The sequence below is a fragment of the Phragmites australis genome, chromosome 2, assembly GCF_958298935.1.
Source record: "Phragmites australis chromosome 2, lpPhrAust1.1, whole genome shotgun sequence".
In the NCBI taxonomy this organism is placed as follows: domain Eukaryota; kingdom Viridiplantae; phylum Streptophyta; class Magnoliopsida; order Poales; family Poaceae; genus Phragmites; species Phragmites australis.
In genome coordinates this window covers 6,966,475-6,990,925 of record NC_084922.1, presented here as the reverse complement: position 1 = coordinate 6,990,925, position 24,451 = coordinate 6,966,475, and the positions used below count along the sequence as shown (strand labels likewise).

The window sequence follows — 24,451 nt, the reverse complement described above, 5'->3', positions numbered from 1 at the left end:
AACATCCTTTATTCATAGTTTACATGTCCATATGATGGCAATGACTAGATACAACACGCCAGGCCTACAACACGCATAATAGATGAAGAAACAAACGTATGCATGTATTTCACATATGCTTCAGAATGCAAGCATGTAAAACAGTACTTGCAAGTTGCAAATGAATCATATCCGACATAAAAAAGAAAAACAGTACTTGCAAGTCGAAATCGAATGAATATGCATGCTCACGCGATCACGTCGGCGACTCGGCAACGCCGCGACGGGACTCGGCACGGCAGGTGCGGGCGTGCGGCAGTGCGGCTGCGGCGGCAGGGGCGCAGGGCGGCAGGGGTGCAAGCCGCAGGGCACTAGCCACTAGGGCCTCGACGACCTGGGAGACGGAGTGACGGACGATTGGACGAATACCAGTATACGACCAGTCGATCAAGCCCAGTCGAACAGCACCAGCGCCCAACGAAACAGTCAAGCTACCGAGCTGAATAGGATTTGGAGGCCCCAATTATTTGGGGGCCCTGTGCGACAGCCCACCTCGCCCCTGCTACTCAACGGGTCTGTCGTAGTCCTATCTGTAGCGCCACGCCAAAAGAACTGAAGGTATCCGAAATAAATCAGAACCAGTGCGTTACCCAAGCATGGAGCTCGGGCTGGTTTGGCTCACCAACCGAGCCTTACCATCGTGCCAAAGGCACGTTCGCACTGAGGAACGGAGTTGGGCCAACGGGTGCGCGCAGCCTATCTAAAGCCCACGAACGCGTGGCCCATGAGGGAACTGGGCCCTCTGGTCAGCCTCAGCCCAGCCTTGTTCTCCACTCAGCGCTCGCTCGGTCGACCAGGTTAGCCCGAACGGGGCTGTACTGGGCGGGCCGCAGCCCATCTAATCTTAGCCTGGAGGCCACATTGCTGTGCCTATCCGTTAAAGGCCCTGTTTTGAAACTGGCATTTTTTTTTTAATCGCAAATATGAAACAGTTGTTATTAGCTATTTATTTTTGTGTTTGCAGTCGATTTTCCGTCCGTATGATGCGTTTGCCGATTCCTGCCGCGGGCTCGCCCTGCGTTGTGGGCTGATTCTTTTTTTTCTATTCGTATCCTCCTTAGGCTTTGAGGATTTTTTTTTTTCTGAAGGAAATGTTAAAAAATTGCGACAAATATTAAATATATATTTTATTGAAAGAAAGACTACACATGATAAATACGATGTAAATACTAGAATTAGCATGCCTATTATGTATTTCAGATTAAAAGACATATTTCTCAAAAAAATTGCTCGCACAGCTTACTTGTTGGTTTGATAAACACAAGTTTACGAGAGGGTGATCTGGTTGATGTCGCAAAACCACCTCCTCAGACGTAGTCGACATCAAGGAGGTAATCAAAGGAGAATCGCACTCACTAAGCGGTCACATCGAGTGCTGCCTAAAAGCCTGATTGTGACCTCATGCAGGTCTCTACTGGCATCGGTTTCGGAGATTCCGTTCTTCTCTTCCTCGTTGTACGTCGATGATAAGATCGTGATAGCAAACTGAACAGTGCAACACGCTTGCAAAAGAGAAGGGGGAAATGGGGAAAATAAGGAGACGAAATCACAGAGTGAACAACGAGGACGTCTACTATTCTCATATAACCATGAAATGACAGTTCTTTTGTCTGTCACAAATGACAAGTAATGACAATCAAATGGGACATTTAATCATATTAAATTCTGTAAAAACTGCATTATTTATTCTAATTTTAATCATCCATTATAATCCCATTAAAACAGAACCATCATATAAAAAGGAAAAATAATATTGCACGTTTGGTTATCATATTTACATGTAGCTCGTCGCAAGTTACAAGTCATACAGTTTTTTATATAAAAAATATGTGAAATGCACGTGCTTGAGTATAGCCAAAATCATTTTCTTTCTCTCTGCCATATGTTTCTATTTTAGATAAAAAAGAGAGCCAATTATTTAAACATATCTAACTCTCTTTAGACTGAAATAAGGAGCTAAGTGTGTCTGCTTTGGAATCTTAAGAGTAGATCATGATTGGGCAAATTCCAATAGGAAAAGCTTTGAGCAACTAAACCACGTATTTGCTTAAAGTTTTAATACGTGGTAGAGTTTAGAGATTGATAAAGTTAATACAGACGTCTCGTTATTGTTGAATATATCATCTATCATTAAAAAATAATCTATTTTAATAAAACACATAAGGAAGAAACTTAAGACTTAACTAGAAAATAGCACGCCGTTGGCACGCTAAATAGCCCGTCACTAAGGTGGTAGCGTGCAATAAGTGTATAATATTTTGAATAAAAATATATTATGTTGGATTATGTTTATTGTTTGATAAAGCTTAGTATAAAACTAGGTAGATTGGTGCGTTTTGCTATGCCCGTTTCGAATAAATGTTACGCTTCAATGTTGTGTGATTTGTAGTAGTTTTAATAGCATATGGAGCGTACTGATTTTTTTACCGTTAGCATATGTTATTGTAAGAGGAGCATTGGATTCATTTAGACTCATGTATGTAATATATACACACATAATATATTGCTGGGCAGTAGCTACGTCAGTAATACGAAGCTAACAAAAAAAAATCGTATTAGCACACTGATTTTTCCACCGTTAGTATATGATATTAGAAGTGAAATGTTGGATTCATCTGGACTCATGTATGCAATATACATATATAAATATAAATATATATTTGTATATATATATATATACACACACACATAATATATTTGTGGACAGTAGTTACGAATGTAACAAAATTTGTTTTGTATTTTTTTGAGTTTTAGTTTTTTTCTTTGCACTTTAGATTGTTTCAGTCGATTTATCAATATAACTAATTTTCCTAGTATTTCTCAAAAATAAAAAGTATATTATACATATATAAATACATATATATATATGTATATATGTATACGTATACATATATATATCCATATACATACATATATGTATACATATCCGTATACAATGGTGGGTGGGACCCTGTTATAGTAGCTACAGTAGCAGAGCCTAGGAGCGTTCGGGGATTCCGTCGCCGTTAGTATATAGGATTGATTGATTAGTCACATTCTAAAACAATCAATGTAGTGGCAGAGGGTCCATGAAGTATATAAGTATTATTAGAAAACAGTTTTATTTCAGAGTGTTTGTATCACGTTGCTAGTTCCAACGTTCTCATAGCCATGTCATCAAGTTGAGAATGGGAGAGTTTTAAGAGTGGGTATAACACTGCTATACTAACAAACGAAATAGCATGCACTCAACAGCAAGAATCAAATCAAGTTCAACGCAGATCACTTATCCTCAACCGTTTAAGTAGGCATTGTAGAAAACATTGCACATAATATATCATCTTAAGATCGTACCCACGCAGATCATTTACTATGTAGCAATATGAGCTAAATGATAGGATTAACGAAGTATGAGAAAAGTTTATTATAGACAGCCTTTTTGAAATACCAAATAAAAAACATAAAACAGAGCAGAAAGGCGTGTCAACATGAAACACGGCAATATGAATCATCCAGTGCATCCAACACAATGCTGCTATAAAGCCCAGTCCTCCTTCGAAGAACTCGAAAACCAACCCATGCAACTCAATTAATCAATTCCATCAGGTGACCCAATGTAAGGAGTTTGCTCTAACCACACGAATGTTTTGGCTTACTCAAAGATGCATGGCTAAAGTACTATATCAGATAATAATCTTGAAACCCCAGAATTTTGGGCTATCAAAAGGTAAAATTATACGTTATAAAACAGACAGATTTCATCGTCTAATGGACTCTTCAGATCATACATGACTAGTAGGAAGATCAGTGTGGATGAGTATCTTAGGATCATATACCATAGAAATGACTGTCTTACTATCGCAGAACAAACTGAAGAAGCAGCAGCAATAAATAAATAAAATATAGAGACTGGAGCAAGAATGCATAGCCATTCACTTGGGCAGAGTGATATATAGTACTTGGTAAACTTTTCGTACTCAGGAGCACCCTCACTTTTTGCAGCTACATACCTGTTACAGAATTATAGTTAGTCACTATCAATGGTTGAAATAACACCAATAATTTCTGGAGAAGTGCGGCCATACCTATGATATTCAATATAGTTTGTGAAGCAATGTCTCGTTTGATTTGTTGTTGGGAAACGAAAATCTGCTGGAGCTGTCTCGATCTGTATATGACATATGTTCAATACTAATGGCTATCCCACGGGTCGAGATGCATAGAAACTGAAACTTTTGTTCACTTTTGTTGCTTGTTTGTAAAATTGCACGGGCAAGATCAGTTGTAGCACACCGCTCAAGAGAGAAGCAGTTGATGGTTGAGCAGATGGCGGCGGACGGCAGGCTGAGGCGTCTATTCGAGAATCCACTGCCGGTGAACCCAACGCTGCCGGAGGCCCTGTCGGCATGTAACCACCACGTCCACCACAAGAAGCCCATAGACCCGGCGTTCTTCACCAAGATCTTCGACGAGCTCCACTTCCAAGAGAAGCAGCCCGATCGAGCCGTCCTGTCGCAGCCTGCGCTGGCGCCGGTGCTTCGTCCTCCTCCGCACACGGCGTCGTGGCTCGACATCGTCGAGGCCGATAAGAGCAAGGACGACTCATCGATGCACGCACTCCTGAGGCCCAAGCCCGCGAGCGGCACGGGGTCCATGAAGAGGAGCGCGAGCTTCTCCATGAAGAAGAGCTCCGCATCCATGCTGCGTTGTATCGAGGGGCTCGGCTCCGAGAGCACCGTGGACGCCGATGACATGATCAAGGACGGCGTCTGCGCTGCGGAGGCCGGGAAGGAGGAGGACAAGCGGTTACCGTCATTCCCGCCGCCGATATGGTCGATCGGGGAGGGGCGATTCATGCTAATGCAGGTGGTGATCTCTGGGAAGGAGCTCCTGCAGGCGTCGCACGATAACATCGCGTCTCTATGCTGCCGATCTGTTTGTTGCCCCTTGCATCTGTACTCTATAAACGGATATGACACTTGAGAATCTATACCTTGTGTTATTATCTAACTCCAATCGTGCAGCTGATTTTCACGCGGATCTCAAGAGGATTCGAGGTTTGGGGAGGTCGGATTCAGTTTTTGAGAAGTCTGGTTGTGAGCTTGGGCCAAGCAGCAAGCGCACCGACGTTACCATCTGTGCGGGGACAGGGACGAAGACGAGGGGATTCCCGAGGCTTCCAAAAACACTCAACGAGACGCTTACCGACCGATCCCGATCCGACGGCCCACGAATTCTTGCAGTTGTGGCTCAACGCCTGATAGAGAAAGCCACGCGCTTTAGGTAGTTAGGTAGACAGATACTTAGTGAATAAAAATACAACCATGTCTCCGGTCCACAAACAACTTTGACTGGCGCCAAAAAGACCATAAGCATAACACAACCAGCTCACACACAGCGTGATGCTGTCCGCTGACTAAAGAGACCGGCTTCTCGATTAGTCGGCACACATTTGTTGACCACCCTCACGTACAACACGTATCTTCTTTTTTTTCTATCTACGCGGCTGTATTACGTGTGTTTCGGCGTCATTCGTATTGGCGAATTTTGCTACGCCAGCTCATGCGCAAATGTGAAATGTCCAATGTTTTGATTGCATCTGGGCGGATGGCCGGCCGGCAGCGGCCGCGTTTCCCAGGCACCGCCGCAGTCCGAAGCCGCGAGGTGGCCTGCTCGCCGCCACCGGAGATAAGGTTGCCATTCGTGAGGTGAAGACGGGGATGGGTATGCGTACCACGACCGTTATTCATCGGTCCTCCTCTGCTCAACTTCCCGGTCTTTGATGTACAGTAACATGGATGCTACATTTTTCGTATTGAGATAAGTGAGTTTGTCACTGTTGATGGTTATTTCTTCTGGTATATAGGAACAATGCTCGTGGCCACACGTAGTGTAAGGTTCTGTTTGTTGGAGCTTCTGTAAATCGTGATTTTTTCATAAGTAAATTCAAACTTGTTTCTGATTTCTCATATTTCTGTGATAGTAAAGAATAATTTTACTTTTCAAAAATTATAGCTTAAAACCAGAAAAACAAACTGTTTATTTTAACTTCTAACTTATGAGAAACAGAAGCCACTAAAATTCAAATAAATAAGCCTAACTATCTTATCCGAACTTCCTATACGCTAGTAATTTTTTTTAAAAAAAAAACACGGCGCGCCTCGTATCCGTTCTCAAATTGTACTATGACCACCCTATGATATACAACCTGGTATTTTTAGATTTGATATACAATTGTAACCACTTCTTTAACCAAACTTTAAATCCTATATGAAGATGGTATACGCTACTCCTACTTCCTAAAAAAAGAAGACGGTATACGTACGCAGGCTACTTAGCGCTGTAAATGTTAGGACATGCAATGGAATCACATGGTTGAGTGCCCTGAGTAGCACGGTAATTTGCGCAACCCAGGAAAACGGCCTGTTATGCAGTGTCACCGGTCACCCACGTCTCGGCTGACTTTTAACCGCAGGTTGGATTGATCACAACCCAAGCCGCGTCGCATCTTGTATGGCCCATGCTAACAGCCCGTTATGCAATACCAACCACGATTGACCTGCCAGAGTCTCGGTCATCTGGACTTCATGTTACCGCAGTTGCACTTGCACGACGTGCAGATCCAATTAACTCGATGAACAGTAATGTGCGCGCGTCTATATATACGAGGCCAGTGTGGGAACGGATATCTCACGGGAGAAACTCATCAGATCTTAGCCCACCAAACTTGCCAAAATGCCCTCCATCGCTAGCCACCGGGATCCACTTGTACTGTACTTGCTCGCTGCTCTGTTCCTAGGAACCCAACCCTCCTGCTTGCTTGGCGTGTACAGCAACCAAACCGCCATACCAGTGCCGTGCCTGCCGGACCAGGCCTCGGCGCTGCTCCGGCTGAAACGTTCCTTTTCCACCGACGGCTGGGGTCTCTATGCCAACGGCTCCAGATGCACCCTTGCGTCGTGGCGGGCTGGCACGGACTGCTGTGGCTGGGAGGGCGTCCGCTGCGGCGATGCCAACGGCCGCGTGACTACCCTCAATCTGGCCAAGTGCGGTTTGCAGAGTGCCAGCCTTCATCCTGCACTTTTCGAACTAACCTCCCTGAGGCATCTGAACCTCGCCTTGAACAGCTTCAACGGGTCACAACTTCCTGCCGTTGGGTTTGAACGGCTCACGGAGCTTATCCATCTCAACCTTTCTACCACACAATTTGCGGGTCAGATACCAGATGGAATAGGACGCCTCACCAAATTGGTATCCCTTGACCTCTCTACCAAATTTTTTCTTGGTGACCAGTATGATGAGTTTCTCTCACTTGAATCATGGTCGCCCCAGTGGGTTCTCGTTGAGCCAAACATTGGGTCATTAGTCGTGAACCTTAGTAATCTGAAAGAGCTTTACCTCGGTAAAGTTGATTTGTCCGGCAGTGGGGCAATGTGGTGTAGTGCATTCGCAAATTCCACTCATCAGCTTCAGGTTCTTAGCTTACCACATACCAACCTCAATGGTCCGATTTGTGGATCACTCTCTGGCATACGCCAACTCACTGAGATTAACCTACAGTATAATGAGTTATACGGTCGAATTCCGGAGTCCTTTGCCGATTTACCTTCCCTTAGTGTTCTTACACTTACCAATAATTACCTTGAAGGATGGCTCCCAACAAGGATCTTCCAAAATAAAAACTTAACAACTATTGATATTAGGTATAATTTCGAAGTATCTGGATCATTGCCAAATTTCTCATCAAATAGTATTTTGAAGAATTTGCTTGTCAGTAGCACTAACTTCTCTGGCCCTATTCCGAGTTCCATAGGGAATCTCAAATCCTTGAACAAATTGGGTCTTGCAGCAGCTGATTTCTCCCAAGAGCTTCCCTCATCAATTGGCGAGCTAAGATCATTAATCTCATTACAGGTATCTGGGGCTGGTATAGTAGGAGGAATACCATCTTGGATTGCAAATTTAACTTCTTTGGTAGTGCTCCAATTCTCGGATTGCGGCTTATCTGGAGAGGTACCTTCTTTCATAGGTGATCTCAATAACCTAACTAGATTGCAATTATACAATTGCAATTTTTCTGGCACACTACCTCCGCAATTATTTAACCTAACTCAACTGGAAGTCCTATATCTTCATTCAAACAATTTCCTTGGTACTGTGGAACTCAGCTCATTCTGGAAATTACCATATCTATTTAGTTTGAACCTGTCAAACAACAAACTCACTGTAGTAGTAGACGAGGAAGATAATTCTACAGTCATCAATCAGATGGATGCTTTGCATCTAGCAGCTTGTAACATATCCAAATTCCCTAGTGCATTGAGGCATACGCGTTATGTTAAATATCTTGATCTTTCATGCAATGATATCCATGGTGCTATACCTCAATGGGCATGGGAAACTTGGACCTACATGGAAGTTTTGAACTTATCACACAACAGATTCAGCAATATAGGACAAGGATATGGCTCTATTAATCTAATTAATATAGCACTTATTGACCTCAGTTTTAATCTACTCCAAGGGCCCATACCTAGACCCGGACCTGATACGGAGCTGCTTGATTGCTCAAACAACCGGTTCTCATCCATACCACTTGATTTCGGTTCTCACTTTAGCGGTATTTCCTACTTCATGGCCTATGCAAACAACCTCTCGGGAAAAATCCCACCATCGATCTGTGAAGCAAGTAATCTGGTACTCGTTGATCTCTCCTACAACAATCTGAGTTACTTCATCCCACCTTGTTTAATGGAGGATATCAATTCCCTGAGTGTATTAAACTTGAAAAGAAACCGACTACATGGAGAGTTACCAAATAATATGAAGAATGGCTGTGCATTTGAGGAATTAAATTTTAGTGACAACTGGCTCGAAGGACCCTTACCAAGATCTCTAGTTGCTTGTAGAGACTTGGAGGTTTTTGACATCGGGAATAATCGTATCAATGATACTTTTCCATGTTGGATGAGTATACTTCCTAAGCTTCAAGTACTTGTTCTGAAGTCCAACAAGTTTGTTGGGAAGGTGGGGCCCTCTGTTTCAGGAGATGAAAACAGTTGTGAGTTTATGAAACTTCGAATTTTTGATTTGGCTTCAAACAATTTCTCTGGCATATTGCAAAATGAGTGGTTTAAGACCCTGAAATCCATGATAACCAAATCTGCCAATGAGACGTTGGTCATGGAAAATCAATATAATCTACTTCACGAAACATATCGGCTTACCACTGGAATCACATACAAAGGGTCTGATGTCACATTTTCGAAGATATTGAGGTCCATGGTAGTCATTGATGTTTCAGATAATGCATTCTATGGTGCAATTCCCAACTCAATTGGTGACCTTATTCAGCTCAGTGGGATAAACATGTCACATAATGCCCTTACTGGACCGATTCCATCTCAGTTTGGTACTCTGCATCAACTGGAGTCACTGGACCTCTCTTCAAATGATCTTTCAGGAGAGATTCCACAAGAGCTGGCATCATTGGACTTCCTTTCGATATTGAACTTGTCCTACAACAAGCTGGATGGGAGAATACCCGAGTCACCTCATTTCCTGACATTCTCCAACCTCTCATTTCTGGGGAACATTGGTCTCTGTGGACTTCAGGTGTCCAGAACATGCAACAACATAACACCAAATGTGGAGCTACATCATTCGGAAAAGAAATCAGTAGACATTGTATTGTTCCTTTTTGCCGGACTGGGATTTGGTGTCGGATTCGCCGTTGCAATTGTCCTGACATGGGGAATCCGCGTTAGGAGAAGATCTCGAGACAACATTTTTATGCGTTGGAAGAAAGTCTTCTTCTGTATGTAGATAACTTTCAATGCAGCAATGTCTCTGCATTAGTAAGAACTGCTACCTTCGATATCATCAGTAGTGTTGTACTGAACCTTGTAATTCGGTCACAATGGCTTTTTTTTCTTGTTCTTGAACACGCAAGAGAGTTATGTATCATTATATTAATTAAACAGAAATAAAGGTCCGTCCAAAAACCAACGCTACCCCGACAGCAGGTGCAAACACTCACATCGGATGGCTTATGCATTGCTATTTAGAAGAACAGGGCCGCCGGATCGCGATGATGGCTAATGCGCGTGGCCACTTGTATCTGTAAAGTACCCAGGATGGCTAGCTCGTTTGAGTCAATCAGTTATCAGTATTCAGACCATGTTTTCTCAATATATTCTCGTTCATATATTCAGACCAGACCACGCATGAGTTAACGAACGTTTGTTTGTATGCGGTTATTCAGCATTTTATTTTATTTTCTGTTTCAAATGTAAAGGTGTTTGATCGTGTTCCCAATTAAAGTGGGCTGAGTTGGATTCTTTGATCGTATACAACCTTTGTAAGGATGAATTTTTTGTTCCAGCACAACTAGCTATGCTAGAGACACGAAGCTCCCAATCATTCAGAATTGTTCAAAAAAGGAACGTTCAAAATCGAACTCTTATTCAAGACCCATCCATCGATCGCCACTTGAAATCTTACTACAAAATTGTACGAGTAACATCTTTGCATGTCCTTGGCAAATGTTAACATGAACCAATAACCATGACCAGCGGGGCAACAACGTTACTTACGGCATTCTCACTATTCATCATTATCTAAAAGCAAAAGGAGCAAATTGCATAAAACAACGAACTTTGGGCAAACGTGGCGTAAAACCACCACTTTTTTAAAATAATTGCCCTTAACCATAACTATTCGGGTAGTTATTCTATAAAATCATGATTCTGTCCGATTTCACACGGCGGAGCTCACTCCTCACCGCGCTACCCCTTTGCTGTCAGCCCCCTCCACGCCTCGCCGTCTTTGGGAAACCCCACCAGGGAGTTCCCCAACCTGGGGGAATAGCCCGTGCTCCTGCCTCCTTCCCTCACTGGAGCCGCCGCTGTTGTTGGCCGCTACTGCTGCCTCGAACTGTGCCGCACCGCATTGCATCTCACGCGCGAGAGCGGCGGAGAAGGGAGGTGGGACCCATTTGCTAGTGTGACTAACAAGTGGGCCCCATCTATTAGGTAATGTTTTTCAAACGGAATCGGACGGAATCATGGTTTTCTGAAACAACTGCTCGAATAGTTGTGGTTAAGCGCAATTTTTTTTTTTAAAGTGGTGGTTTTGCGCCACATTTGCCTCAAAGTTCATGGTTTTATGCAATTTGCTCAAAAACAAATTCTCACTATTTGCTTAGAAAAGAAACTTCCTCACTATTCATCTCATTTTAAGTTTGAGGTGGGCAGTGGTAAATCCACATTCTTTTGGACTGACTCCTGGATCGGAGGCCGTTCTATCAGAGTTGTGGCACCTGAACTTTTTGGATGTGTCGCTCCCTCAACTTCGAAGAGCAGAACGGTTAGAGATGCCTTGCACAACCGAAGGTGGATCAGAGACATTACATGCCCTTGTCCATACCAGTGATAACCCAATACTTACAATTATGGGGCCAACTTGACTCCATCAACATGAGCAGCGTTGAAGACCGCGTGATTTGGAAATGGACATCTTCTGGTCAGTACTCAGCTAGATCGGCATATCACCTAATGTTTCAGGGCTGCATCTATTTCGAGAGTGCTAGACTGGTGTGGAGATCTTGGGCTCCCTCGAAGGTTAAATTCTTTAGTTGGCTGGGGATACATGGGAGATTATAGACGGCGACCTGAAGGCAATGACACGGGGCTAAAATCTGATGATTCATGCATGCATTATGCGTAGTTACCAGAAATCACCGATCATCTGCTCCTTAACTGCACCTTGTCGAGAGAGATATAATGGCAGATTTTAGGGATTCATACTCCTATGGCGGCAATTTTTATCCTTGACTGGTGGCTTGATCTCCATGTGTGTGTGGCCAAAGAACATCGCAAAGGCCCGAACTCACTAATCCTTCTCACCTGCTGGGGAATATGGCTGTCGCGCAATGATATCATCTTCAACAACCACCACATCTCTTCTGATTTCCTGGTGGCCCTTATCTGGGAGGACATTGATCGCTGGTGTGAAATCAGGGCTAAGAATTTATTCATCCTCATGGAGCTTTTGCGTAGTTTTGGCTCGGTTTTCTAGTTTGGTTCTGGCTTTGGGTCCATCAAGTTGTTTTCTTCTTGTGTAATCGTTTTGTATTCAGTGGTCGAAAGTGTGGCCCAATAAGATGGGACATGTAACACTCGAGCTTTATTCTTTTTTTAATATAAAGATACACAGTTTTTCTGCATATTTAAGAAAAAAAATTCATCCTATTTTCTCCAAGAGAATCACAGAGGTACATAAGTTCAGTTATTCTCCTCGCAAAAAAGGAGGGTTCAGTTATTGTGCAGATTTCGTTTTCTAAGAATCGAAACATCATTTTTGTTTAGCCAACCGATGGTTCTTGTTCAATTGATACGGCACCTGTAAGACTAAGCCTGATCAAGTGGTCTTTTTTTTTTAAAAAAATCACACATCGAAAACTTTAATTAGAGGTTAACCTCTAGAACCGATCCTGGCGGACCGTCTCCCCTCGCCACATGTGTCCGCTGAAGCCCACCTCCCGAGCACCAGACGCCAACATGAATTTAAAGTTTTCTTTCACGAATGCAAAGTTTGTGCTCATGAATTAAAGTTTTCTTTCACGAATGCAAAGTTTGTGCTCATGAATTTAAAGTTTTCTTTCACATGCAAATCGGAAGTTTCTTGCCTCTACTCGGAAGATTCTTGCTTCAACCAGAAGCTTTTGCCATCTATTTGAAAGTTCTAAAATGGGAAAAAGGGGAAGCGAGTTCGTGCGAGGACCACGAGGGGCGAGGCCGGGATGGACGAAGACGATTGCTCTGGGTGCGGACACGTGGCGCGCGGGAAGGACGGGCCGCAGGTTGGGCTGCTGGAGGTTAATCTCATAATAGATGGACCCGTTGGGCCGCAGGGGGCTGCCGTGGTCGCGAGCCACATGGGCTGAGATCTTCTGTGGGAAGTGGGTCTCATAGGCCTCTGGCGATCCAAGACTCGAATGGCCTGCAACGCACGCCTGCTGCCGCGTGGCTCAAAGCCAACCGTGCACTCCGTACGTAATGGCATCGCGTTACACACGTGTTGCCGCTGCTTGCAGGATCGTACGTACGTACGTCGCTCCCGTACCATTCATCACATCGCAGGAGGATTTTTTAAAACCTCGCTGTTATATCGAAACACAAATTTAAATATACATCATATCTTACACACTCACATATATTAAGACACATGTTAGATCTATAATCTTATTGAATAGATTCAAAATCTCAGACTCAGTAAGTGGATATGTCGTGTTTTTATTATGATCTACAGACGCTCGAGACTGTTCGGAAGAAATTGATTTATCAGAACTCACTAAACATACGTACTCTACACATTTATATCTTAAGACGCACATTAAATCTATAACCTATACACAAACCTGCTAAATAGATTCAAAATCTCAGACTTTGCAAAATAAATACGTGACGTTTTGATTGTACTCCAGGAACACTCGAGACGCTCCGTTGAGACACGAGGCTCGAACGCTGATGGGTAGGGAAATCACCAGTTCCTACCAATGGCTATCAGCCCGTTCTCGTCACAGGAGGATTCAGTTCGGCAGTTCTGCTTGCGTCGAGAGAAGCAACAAGCTAATCAAACCGTGACCCTTCAGTTCTCCAGGACAGCGCACGCATGCTCGAGCAAAAGAAGACTGTTCTAGTCCTACGTGCACGCAGTTTAGTTAAAAAGACGTTCCTTAGCAATTCCACGGGTTTTCTCCAACCATCGATTCTAGAAAATTTCTTCTGCGACTCAATGCACAAATATATTTTTTAAAAAAAATATTAATACAACTTATAAATATATCTATATACTCACATAATAACTACTAAATACTAAAGATACGAAATTACATATTGAGAAAGTCATCACAGACATCTTATTATCAACGAACACATCACTTACCCATAAAAAAAGTTCATTTTGATAAGACATATAAGATTTAATCCCTTATAAATAAAAGGTACTAGTACATTTGCTAACCATCTAAATCGAGACTTAGTGTTCACCAAGAGCTCAACGAGCATCAAAAGACCACAAACATAACACAACCAGCACACACAGCGTGATGCTGTCTGCTGACTAAAGAGGTCGGCTTCTGTTCACGATTCTTTTTACACCACGTTTTTTTTTCTATCTACGCGGCTCTGTTCACAGTTCATATTCGTTTGCGCATCCTCGCGTCGTGGTTTCGGCATTTCGCAGTAAGGAACTTGCAACGATGCGCCCCCGGATTGCAGGCTGACCTTGCTTCGTCGCCACGCCAGCGAAAGGTCCACGGCCGCGGGACCGCTACTTGTCTCGCACATCGGGCGCTACCTGTTCCCCTACACTCACTGGCGGCGTCAGGCCCACCACTCCCTCGGCCATTTATGGCGGCCGAGTCGACCTCGACCGTTCCACTTGAAGCTTCGCAGCTCGCACCAGAAAAGCGACGAACTTTTTCCGCTCGAACCTTCTCTACTTCTCTTCTCTTCTCATCGCCTCGCCGCCGCCGCGCGCCATGGATACGGCCATTGGCTCGGTATCGTCCGCGTCCGACGCCGCGTCGTCCCCCGCCGTGGCCCTCTCCTCGACCGCACCGCGGGACGCCACGCTGGGGCGCCACCTGGCCCGCCGCCTGGCGGAGGTGGGGGCCCGGGACGTCTTCACCGTGCCGGGGGACTTCAACCTCACCCTCCTCGACGAGCTCGAGGCAGAGGGCTCGACTGGCGTCCGCCTCGTCGGGTGCTGCAACGAGCTCAACGCGGCCTACGCCGCCGACGGGTACGCCCGCGCGCGGGGCGGCAGGGTGGGCGCGTGCGCGGTCACCTTCACTGTCGGAGGCCTCAGCGCCATCAACGCCGTGGCGGGGGCCTTCAGCGAGAACCTGCCCGTGATTTGTATCGTCGGGGGGCCCAACAGCAACGACTACGGGAGCAACAGGATCCTGCACCACACCATCGGCTTGCCCGATTTCACGCAGGAGCTCAGGTGCTTCCAGACTGTCACGTGCTATCAGGTAATTCCATTTTTTTTTCTTGATCCTGGATGGTCGAGTTTTAGACTTGTATTACGTGTTCAGTGTTGGACTCTCTTTTCCTTCCTTTTTTTTAATCGCATTTCTGTCTGTATGTGTAGCTATTAAGGCCAAAGATTGCTTTTTTACTGTCAAATTTGCTTCATTGCTGTCGGTTACCCCTATTTTGTTAGGAATTTCGAGGCAATAACTAGTTTCCTGCATATTTTGATACTTTGGAAACCTTACGGGGCCGTATAGTTACAGAATGTTACTTGCTTCGAGGGTGACTAACCTTCGGGTGTCAGGACCCAGGAGTTGGGTTTAAGAGGTCAAAGTTCTGGTGTCAGCTAAGAATTTGCGATATAATTTGCCTTCTCTCTTTTAAATTTTTTGTTTGCTCAGTCTCACGGATAGGATCTTCATAAAGATGCAGTTGTTTGTTGTGAGGGTTGTAGTTAGGAATTGATGATTCGAGCTAATGTTTATGAAATAATTAATTGATATCTGAGATAATTAAACTGATGCTCTGAAGTCTGAATAGTAAATCCAGTCATGGATTATATCTTTAAACCCTCCCATAGAGTTTTCACTCCAATACCAGTGGAAGATCATTCAGTACAAATAATCATTTTCACCTCCAACAATTTAATTTTACAATATATCAGTTTGTTGGCACCAATGCACTTCTGAGCTGTCTGTTCATCTCCTTTGTGTAGCAACAGAATTGTTAGAACCAAACTTTGTGCCATTTAAATATTTTTAACTAGTAAGGTGACACATGCTAATAGCGTGGCTAGCTTCCCTGTAATATTTTGTTATGATAATCTTTGATTAAAATTTAATCTCTTTAGTTTTTTCTGAGTTTAGTGTCATTTAGTTACAAAACACATAAAATTATAGAAGAAATAAAAATTATGTTAGTAGAAAAAAAATTATTTATACTCTAAACTTGTACTCGAATCGTATACACATATTGGTTCGATTCGTATACGTCTTGATCAACTGTCAAAACCGTGTTTCGGGTGTAGACAGCTCAACCAAAATAAGATATGTTTGTCTTGCCTGCTGACTGCTTGATGTGACTATCTTGAGCTACACGGTGCTTCTTAATCTATTATTTTAGTAAGAAATTTAATTTTTTTAATTATGTTTATTGTTAATTTTAGTTGTTGATTAATTGTATTTTACATGGACTCTTTATTTAGGTATTTGATTTTTTTATAAGACTATATTTGGTATGGATCCTTATTTTTTATTCTAACCCCAATTTTAATTATTATTTATTTTATTTTATTTGGACTCTTTATTTATATATTTTGCTTCCTAAACCATATGGAAATTGAAATGCTAATTTTCCATGATTTTTATTCCAAATTTAGGTATTTATTAATCGTATTTGATAAGGACTCTTTGGTTTCCAAATTTAGCTATTTATTAATCGTATTTGATATGGGCTCTTTGGTTTAATCTAGACCATTAGATGTTCATAACAATAAGTGGTCTAGATCTTTTTCCTTTTTTCGATTAAAGTGGTAATTTTGTGATCTTGAGACCGAACTGGTGCCTCTTTTTTCTCTTCAAATAATAATATAATAGATGAACTGCTCAAATTCTTAGCTGGTGCATTTCTTGATTTTCAAACTTCAAATATGATTGCTTAGACTAATATGTGGTAACTAGTAACTGTTTACTCTGCCGTCTCTTCGGTGCCAAAATGGTATGCTGCGTAAATATATGTATTAAGGGCACTCCCTTTTCTCTACCAAAGTTTTGGATACCATCTTTGATGGCTATTGTGTGTCTGTGCTCAAACGATACATCATTTGCAGCTATGTCTAGTGACTTCAAGTAGAACTTTTACATTGCTTGGTCTTTCACTTGGTGAACCATTATTTTTTTACTTCGAGCTATAGATGGCTAGGAGACACTTGAATTAACATTGAAAATAGGCACATTGAAGTGCCACAACAGATTAACCAAATCCCTTTGAGCTTGTAAATATTCCATGCTTGAGGCTATGCGATTTGTTCTCGTGGGGAAAAAAATGTGAACAAGATACTCATATGAACATTTTGCTAAGGTATGGTGCTTTTTTGCTTATATCTCACAGGCAGTGGTGAACAACTTGGAAGATGCACATGAACAGATTGACACTGCCATCTCTACGGCACTGAAGGAGAGCAAGCCTGTTTACATTAGCATCAGCTGCAACCTCCCCTCAATCCCACATCCCACCTTCAGCCGCCATCCTGTCCCTTTCTTCCTGTCCCCAAGGTATGTTGGCAACTTGGCAGGCTTTTATATGTGTGTAATAAAAGCGAGGCGAGAATCAGTTTGGTATTGCTCATGTGGATTAATTGTTAAATTTGCAGACTATCGAACCAGATGAACCTGGAGGCAGCAGTGGAAGCCGCTTCAGCGTTCTTGAACAAAGCAGTCAAGCCAGTGCTTGTTGGTGGACCAAAGATGAGGGTGGCCAAAGCATCCAAAGCCTTTGTAGAGCTTGCAGATGCCTGCGGCTATCCCGTAGCAGTGATGCCTTCTGCAAAGGGGCTTGTGCCAGAGCACCACTCTAGGTTTATTGGCACATACTGGGGTGCTGTGAGCACTCCGTTCTGTGCTGAAATCGTCGAGTCTTCCGATGCCTATGTATTTGCTGGTCCAATATTTAATGACTACAGCTCGGTTGGGTACTCACTACTCCTGAAGAAGGAGAAGGCCATCATTGTCCAACCGGAACGGGTGGTGATCGGACATGGCCCTGCGTTTGGATGTGTCCTGATGAAGGACTTCCTGCATGCACTTGCAACCCGCCTGAAGAAGAATGCTGCTGCATATGAGAACTATCGTCGAATTTTTGTGCCTCAGGGCGAACCACTGTCATCTGAACCTGGAGAGCCATTGAGAGTGAACATACTCTTCAAGCATATTCAGAAAATGTTGTCTGGCAACTCGGCTGTCATTGCAGAGACTGGGGACTCGTGGTTTAACTGCCAGAAGCTGAAGCTACCAGAAGGCTGTGGGTAAACTCCTGCTGAAATCAAAATTTGGCTGTTTTATGTTGTAGTGATGCAATGTATATCTGTCAGTTTCTTTTAAAATCATTGGTTTGGTGGGTGCCTGGGTGATAATTGGTAACATAAATGGTTATTTTGATACTATTGATGTAGGCCTAGTGGGATGAAAATTTGAGGAATCTTGTTCTGAGTTTCTGACAATACTACAAATTCAATACTAGTAGCTGTTTTCTTGTAGAAGTCTTAACTATTAGATAGTAGTGATGTCAATACTTGCATCGGTGTGTTAAGATGTTTACTATTCGGTGTGTTCATACTAAACAATATTTTCTTTCACCAGGTACGAATTTCAGATGCAATATGGATCGATTGGCTGGTCAGTGGGTGCAACTCTGGGATACGCACAGGCTGCTAAAGATAAGCGTGTCATTGCCTGCATTGGAGATGGCAGCTTTCAGGTATGAAACAATCAAAGATTGTTATGGTTGCTATTTGGATTTGTATCAAAATATGCAGTGAACAAGAAATTAATTTGACTGAAATTCAGGTGACGGCACAAGAGGTGTCAACAATGCTCCGGTGGGGGCAAAACAGCATCATATTTCTCATAAACAATGGAGGGTACACCATTGAGGTGGAGATCCATGACGGTCCTTACAATGTTATCAAGAATTGGAACTACACTGGTCTGGTGGAAGCATTCCACAACGGCGAGGGCAAGTGCTACACAGCAAAGGTTGGCAACTGTATGCTATATTATTGTGAAGTCTGGCACAAATTTGCATTGCAATGACATTTTGCATTTTATGCTTGCAGGTTCGAACTGAGGAGGAGCTGAAGGAGGCAATCGAGGCAGCTCTGGGACCTAAGGAGGACTGCTTGTGCTTCATAGAGGTCATCGTGCACAAAGATGACACCAGCAAAGAGCTTCTCGAGTGGGGATCTAGGGTTTCTGCGGCAAATAGCCGCCCACCGAATCCTCAATGAGTTCATCTGGTCTCCACACTTGCACGGGAAATGGGTCCTCGTCCTGTTCGATGTCCACATAAAAAAGTTCAGAAAAGGATATGTCATTGATCTCTGATTAAATTATCCATGTAATTAACTGATGCTGTTAGCCCTCATGGTTACTGCACGGAAATGATTTCAGAAACTGATGCTTGTATAGCTGTATTGCTGCCAATAAATCTGAAATCGATTTTTGTTGTTCTTAACCAACTAGCAAATTGTGTCGGGACCTTTACAAACTCTATAAAGTTTCATGGGTTAGTCCAACATGTGTACTAAGTGTATCTCGCTCGTGCGCTCGAGTTAAGCACCTAAAATCAGGCTGGCATTGTCTCTCAGTCTGACAGCGGTATCCCTTATGGAAAGCTAAATTTTTGCAGTGAGGAAGAAAGTTGCATTTTGAGAAATAAAGAAGCAGATTTTGTTTGGGTGAAGAAGATTGTTTTCTCTCCATCTACCGATTTGTTCCTCTCCGAATTGTGACTTTGCAAAGTTTCTTGAGTTAGTCTAACATGTGCACTTTGTATATCTATTTTCCAAAGCACCTTTTTGTCTTGTACCTGAGTGCAAAGGCCTAATAGGCAACAAGGTTCGGTAGATCAACTTTGAAAATGAATCACAGGGAATTACAAGAACAGGAAGGGACAGGGAGGCCAGGGAGCTCAGCTAGTCTAGCGCTTTCTGTCAGGAGTCAATACTCGAGAAGTTTAAGGCTTGGGCTTTTCTATCAGTATGACTGAAAGAGTACTACCCCTCGTCAAAAGTAGGCATACAATTTTCCAATGAAAAAGCAAAAGGCACATATATAAGAAAGCAAATTCTGTTTGGTGAAAGAAACAGATTTATTGAACCTATGGGAAGACGCTCACGGTTTCGCATATTAATTAGTTATTGCAAATGTAATACGATATCTCCAAAATTAGTCTAGTCCAACTGTGGACTGGCACGCGTGCATATAGCATCTCTTCTATATTTTTTTATCACATCGTGTAAAAGTGTTAATTCAAAAATATTATGTTTGGAAGCGAAGACTTATAAGCTGACTCTAACCTATTTTATCAATATGATACTAAACTCACTATACCAGAACACTTGAGTCACAGACCCGAAACTAGAAACACTATTACATTCTTTCCTTTAGAGTTGGCACCCTCAATAGCTTACTGTATTCACAATAGACAAATGCACAATATCTTCCCTTGGTACCACGGCCATATCATGTCCCCTTCACGAGTCGACACGCATGCACTTGTGCAACGAGAGTTGATTTTGATACTAGCTGTAACATCTCGCCTCTAAAATTTGAGCACAACTCACCTGTGAAGCAGATCTGTATATACATAGCATATCTCTTATACTTTTATTCTCGTTTTGTAAAAACGGTTAACTCGAATGTACTATATTTAGAATATAAAAGCTTATAAGCTAGTTTCAACCTATCTAAACTAACAGGATAGTATTAAACTCATCACATAAGAACATCTATGCTGATATCAGAAACACTAATAAGTCTAACTATTACAGCAAAAACAATGCTTCAAAGCTTTTTCTAAAAGAAATGAATGCTTCAAAAAACATTTGAGAAAATGTATGCGTACAGTACTATAAGTTCATTTGCAGCGAAGAACATTTGGTTCTGTGAAATAGACTGCTTCTCATTCCATCTGGCAGTTGGGCCAGAATTCTAGCAAACACTATTATTCCTCGCGCGTGTGACTTTGCCGAAAGTAGAGACAACAGACAAGGTGTTTATATTGTAGTCTACGAGCCAATCAAAATTCGAAAGGTATCAATGTCCTTTCACGCAAACTCTGAAATGTCAAGCCAATCATATGACTCTGCAGAAGGACATTTCTGCATGCATACAGTCATACTACAGCACACCCCATGTAAAGTTGTAAACCATGGGCCATGACCATGTGGATTGCATACTTGTTGCCGCACTGGCCACAGTTCAGATTTCAAAACACAGAGTGTGAAAACGCCATTTCTGATACACAACATAATTAACACTCTTAAAAACAAGAATTTTCTATCATTTCTTGCAGACTTTCAGCTCATAAATCGCCACAAATTATAATCTTCTATATGGACATAATTGAGTAATGTGACTCCAGAATCCTCTGCCGCTTGCTCTGAATGGGGCTGTTGCCATATACCATTCCTGGAGAAGCAACCTTCACTAGTGCTTGCCTGACAGCCTCCTTCAGAGACTTGAGGCTTGCACCTGCACTTCCCAAGCCCTCCTCCTTACACAGTATGAACACATGATGAACCCTTCCTCCCAGGGAAGTCATGTCTGCTCTCACTGTCCTCAGCCTCAGGCCATGGAACGCCTGGATGAGCCCGGCCATGAGGTCCGGCCGGTCGTCGCAGCTGATGGAGGCCTTTATGTGCGGGATCCTGTCGGTGGCGGCAGCGCCACCATCGTCGCCGCCGGTGTAACATTCTATGGAGACTTCGTTGGTCTCCGGTGGGAGGGGCATGCTTTGAGTGGCCTCTGCTTTCCTCTTCAGGTCCTTCACTTGGTCTACCACTCTGGCTAACAAGGTCGCCTTGTCCATCTGCAGTGCAGAAAAACAAAAACCTTTTTCTAAGTCATAGCATTGTACGGTGTCTCATTAGAGAATTCCAAAGTGAAAGCATGATGAAATGTGAACAAATGTGAGTGCAAAGGTTCCATTCATATGGCTTCCTTGCAAACCTCAAAGTTCTCCATGGATTATGACTCGGAATTATCACTTATTGGTATCTAACACTGAACTTCTAGACAATGATGAAGCTTAACTTCTCTCCAGTTTTACTTCAAGAAACTTGTTCTTTTACTATTACTACTAGTCTACTAATGTAAACCAGCCAAATTGCTAGAGAAAACTAGGCTACAAAAAAAAAACTTCAAAAAAACTTCCGATTAAATGTGGGCAAACTCTGAAATGATTCACATTTAGCTGCTTATATCTTGTCACATGCTTCAATACAAACCAAGCTCGTATGTGACAGGATTGCACAGACCTGCTTAGTATCAGGTATCATCCTCCTCAGCGTAACCAGATGAGCATTGATCCTCTCCCGGCGCCGCCGCTCGGCCTCGCTGTGGATCTTCAGAGCCCTCGCCTCCGTCGCGCTCCTCCCGGACCCCGACGACGATGACATCTCCGGCGGTGCTACCGGCACGGCAGGAGGGGCCGAGCTGGCCTGCCGGGGCAGCAGAATTGGTCCTCTGTACACTTCAGCATCACAGCCATCGTATGGCTGCAGCTCCTTCCCTTCTTGCAGCGGTTGGCATGCAGCCATTCAGCAAAGCATCCTATTCACTTCACTCCCGGTTCTTGTCACTACAACAAGAAAGGGGAATGTGTTAGTTGGACTAGTCACTAGATAAAGAAGCAGCTACCAAATTTGAACAGCATCAACAGCGACTGAAAATTGCAAGAAATGATGCAGCAAGCTGCAAGATCAAGAAGAGGAGGTGAGAAGATGAAGCAAGCAAAGAGAAAGCTACTCACGCTGCTGCTGCTGCTGCTTACAATAAGTGGTGCAACGTCTTCTCATCTCATCCTAGGATGAGTGATATGCCTGTGTGTGAGATGTGATCATCTTATGATATGTATGATAGGAGTCATGTAGTGTACTCTGCTTTTTACTGGCCAACCTCTCTCTCTCTCTCTCTCTCTCTCTCTCTCTCTCTCTCTCTCCACAGTCCACATGTGTTTCCACTAGGAGAAATTTCTTCGAATGGGCATGGATGTGCTTCTGGGACCAATGGCTGAGGTGGCATGCATGAGTATACGTAGTATATGCAGAAAAAGCGTGCCAAATAGAGAACTTCAATAGCTGCGTAGAAAGTTTCTGTTCTGATAAGGATTCAGATGATTTCAGACTGTAACCATATGTTTGATAACTCGACTAAAGATTTTTAACTACTATTAAGTGAATTTACATTTGATTGTGTTCTAGGATCACATCTCATGTAAATTTTATGAACTTCTGAAAGTATGGAGGGTAGACCACAAGATTCTCCTCCTTTCGAGAAAAAAAAAACCCACAATATTCTCCTCTGGAATTGGATGGCCACGAAAGAAGTCTTTGCAATCCATTGACTAATGTTCCATGCATTGCCTCATGAGATAGGGACATGATTAAATGAATTCCCACGAACTGTAGGCTCCAAAAGTTGCCGGCTTGGGTTTGAGCTGCAGCCACACTTCGTTTTCACACTCCCTAACAAGCAATTGTTGATGCTAATTCTCATCTAATCATCATAATTGGCTAACCCTAAGCATGAACACCCTAAGAGCAGAAGCATGTGTAAGTACCGGAAGCTGCTGAGGCCATTAGGGTTGGTGATGCCTTGGGTAGATTGGTGATGTAGGCGTACACGTTGGTGAGGATGTCGGTGTAGATGAGTTGGTGCGGTGCCGGCATAATACAGATGCAAATGGCGACGCCACGGTAACGGTATTCACTCCACTGTAGCACATCCAATGATTGGTCTAGGGCTTAGGTGTGTAGAGGTGTGCGTTGGTCTTGAGTTATCGATCGATCTTGAGACCCCAGCGTTAGCCCCCTTTATATATAGTGTTGATGGAACATGACCGCAACCAAATAGTTTGGTTGTGCCCCCGATCAGGGCGCAAGGTGGGGATGGACTCCTCCTCATCTCTCGATCACGTTCGGTTATGATATACTAGGGATTAATCCAATAACATCCCCTTAATCGTAAGGCTAACATTATAAGCTCACTCTTAATAAAATAACACATCATGGCAAAATGTTACAGCGGCTAATGAAATGCCACTGAAACCCAAATACCTATAGTATATCACTCCAACTCAAAATGGATATTCGCTATGCTTAATGGGAGTTGGTTTGCTTTATGGTCTTCTTATCCATAATCGTAGGCTTTCTAATAACCCTATGATGGAAACATGATTACGAAAAATATATGATGGTAAGCCTTCAGCGAGCAGATCCGCAAGCATTGACTTAGTACTTATATGATTGACACTGATAGTTTGATCCTAAATTCTATCTTTTACAACATGATACTTAATGTTGATGTGTCTGCTAGCACCACTCGACTTGTCGTTACTCATATAGAAACTGCGGGTTGATTATCGCAGTATAACGTAAGTGGTTTTGAAATACTGTCTCACTCTTAATCATAGGATAAATTTCTTTAGCCATACAACATGCCCAGCAACCTCATAACATTCTACAAACTCAGCTTGCATCGTTGACGATGCCGTTAGTGTCTTTTTAGAGCTTTTTCATGAGATAGCTCCTTCTATGAGGGTGAAGATATAACATGATGTGGACTTCTTAGTATCCACAAACCTCACAAAGTCTGCTTCCGAATAACCAA

General features: G+C 43.0%; 4 protein-coding genes across 4 annotated transcripts; 3 read left to right on the top strand and 1 right to left on the bottom strand.

The window, feature by feature from the left end:
- Positions 1 to 4,104: 4,104 nt before the first annotated feature.
- LOC133902176 (uncharacterized) lies at positions 4,105 to 5,001 on the top strand. Its single transcript, XM_062343775.1, has one exon. It carries the CDS (start codon positions 4,333 to 4,335, stop codon positions 4,999 to 5,001), a length of 669 nt encoding a protein of 222 aa, XP_062199759.1. The 5' UTR covers positions 4,105 to 4,332.
- Positions 5,002 to 6,691: 1,690 nt separating this feature from the next.
- Positions 6,692 to 9,987, top strand: LOC133896860 (receptor-like protein 6). The gene has a single exon (XM_062337505.1). It carries the CDS (start codon positions 6,754 to 6,756, stop codon positions 9,841 to 9,843), a length of 3,090 nt encoding a protein of 1,029 aa, XP_062193489.1. The 5' UTR covers positions 6,692 to 6,753; the 3' UTR covers positions 9,844 to 9,987.
- A 4,471-nt stretch (positions 9,988 to 14,458) lies between these two features.
- Positions 14,459 to 19,292, top strand: LOC133896849 (pyruvate decarboxylase 1-like). The gene is made up of 6 exons (XM_062337498.1): positions 14,459 to 15,061; positions 17,172 to 17,335; positions 17,434 to 18,084; positions 18,419 to 18,536; positions 18,626 to 18,814; positions 18,895 to 19,292. The coding sequence occupies exons 1-6, from the start codon at positions 14,564 to 14,566 to the stop codon at positions 19,063 to 19,065; spliced, it is 1,791 nt and encodes a 596-aa protein (XP_062193482.1). The 5' UTR covers positions 14,459 to 14,563; the 3' UTR covers positions 19,066 to 19,292.
- A 1,587-nt stretch (positions 19,293 to 20,879) lies between these two features.
- LOC133896841 (transcription factor bHLH51-like) lies at positions 20,880 to 22,872 on the bottom strand. Its single transcript, XM_062337492.1, has 3 exons — positions 22,593 to 22,872; positions 22,099 to 22,421; positions 20,880 to 21,650 (listed from the first exon to the last, which is right to left on the bottom strand). The coding sequence occupies exons 2-3, from the start codon at positions 22,378 to 22,380 to the stop codon at positions 21,171 to 21,173; spliced, it is 762 nt and encodes a 253-aa protein (XP_062193476.1). The 5' UTR covers positions 22,381 to 22,421; positions 22,593 to 22,872; the 3' UTR covers positions 20,880 to 21,170.
- Positions 22,873 to 24,451: the final 1,579 nt, after the last annotated feature.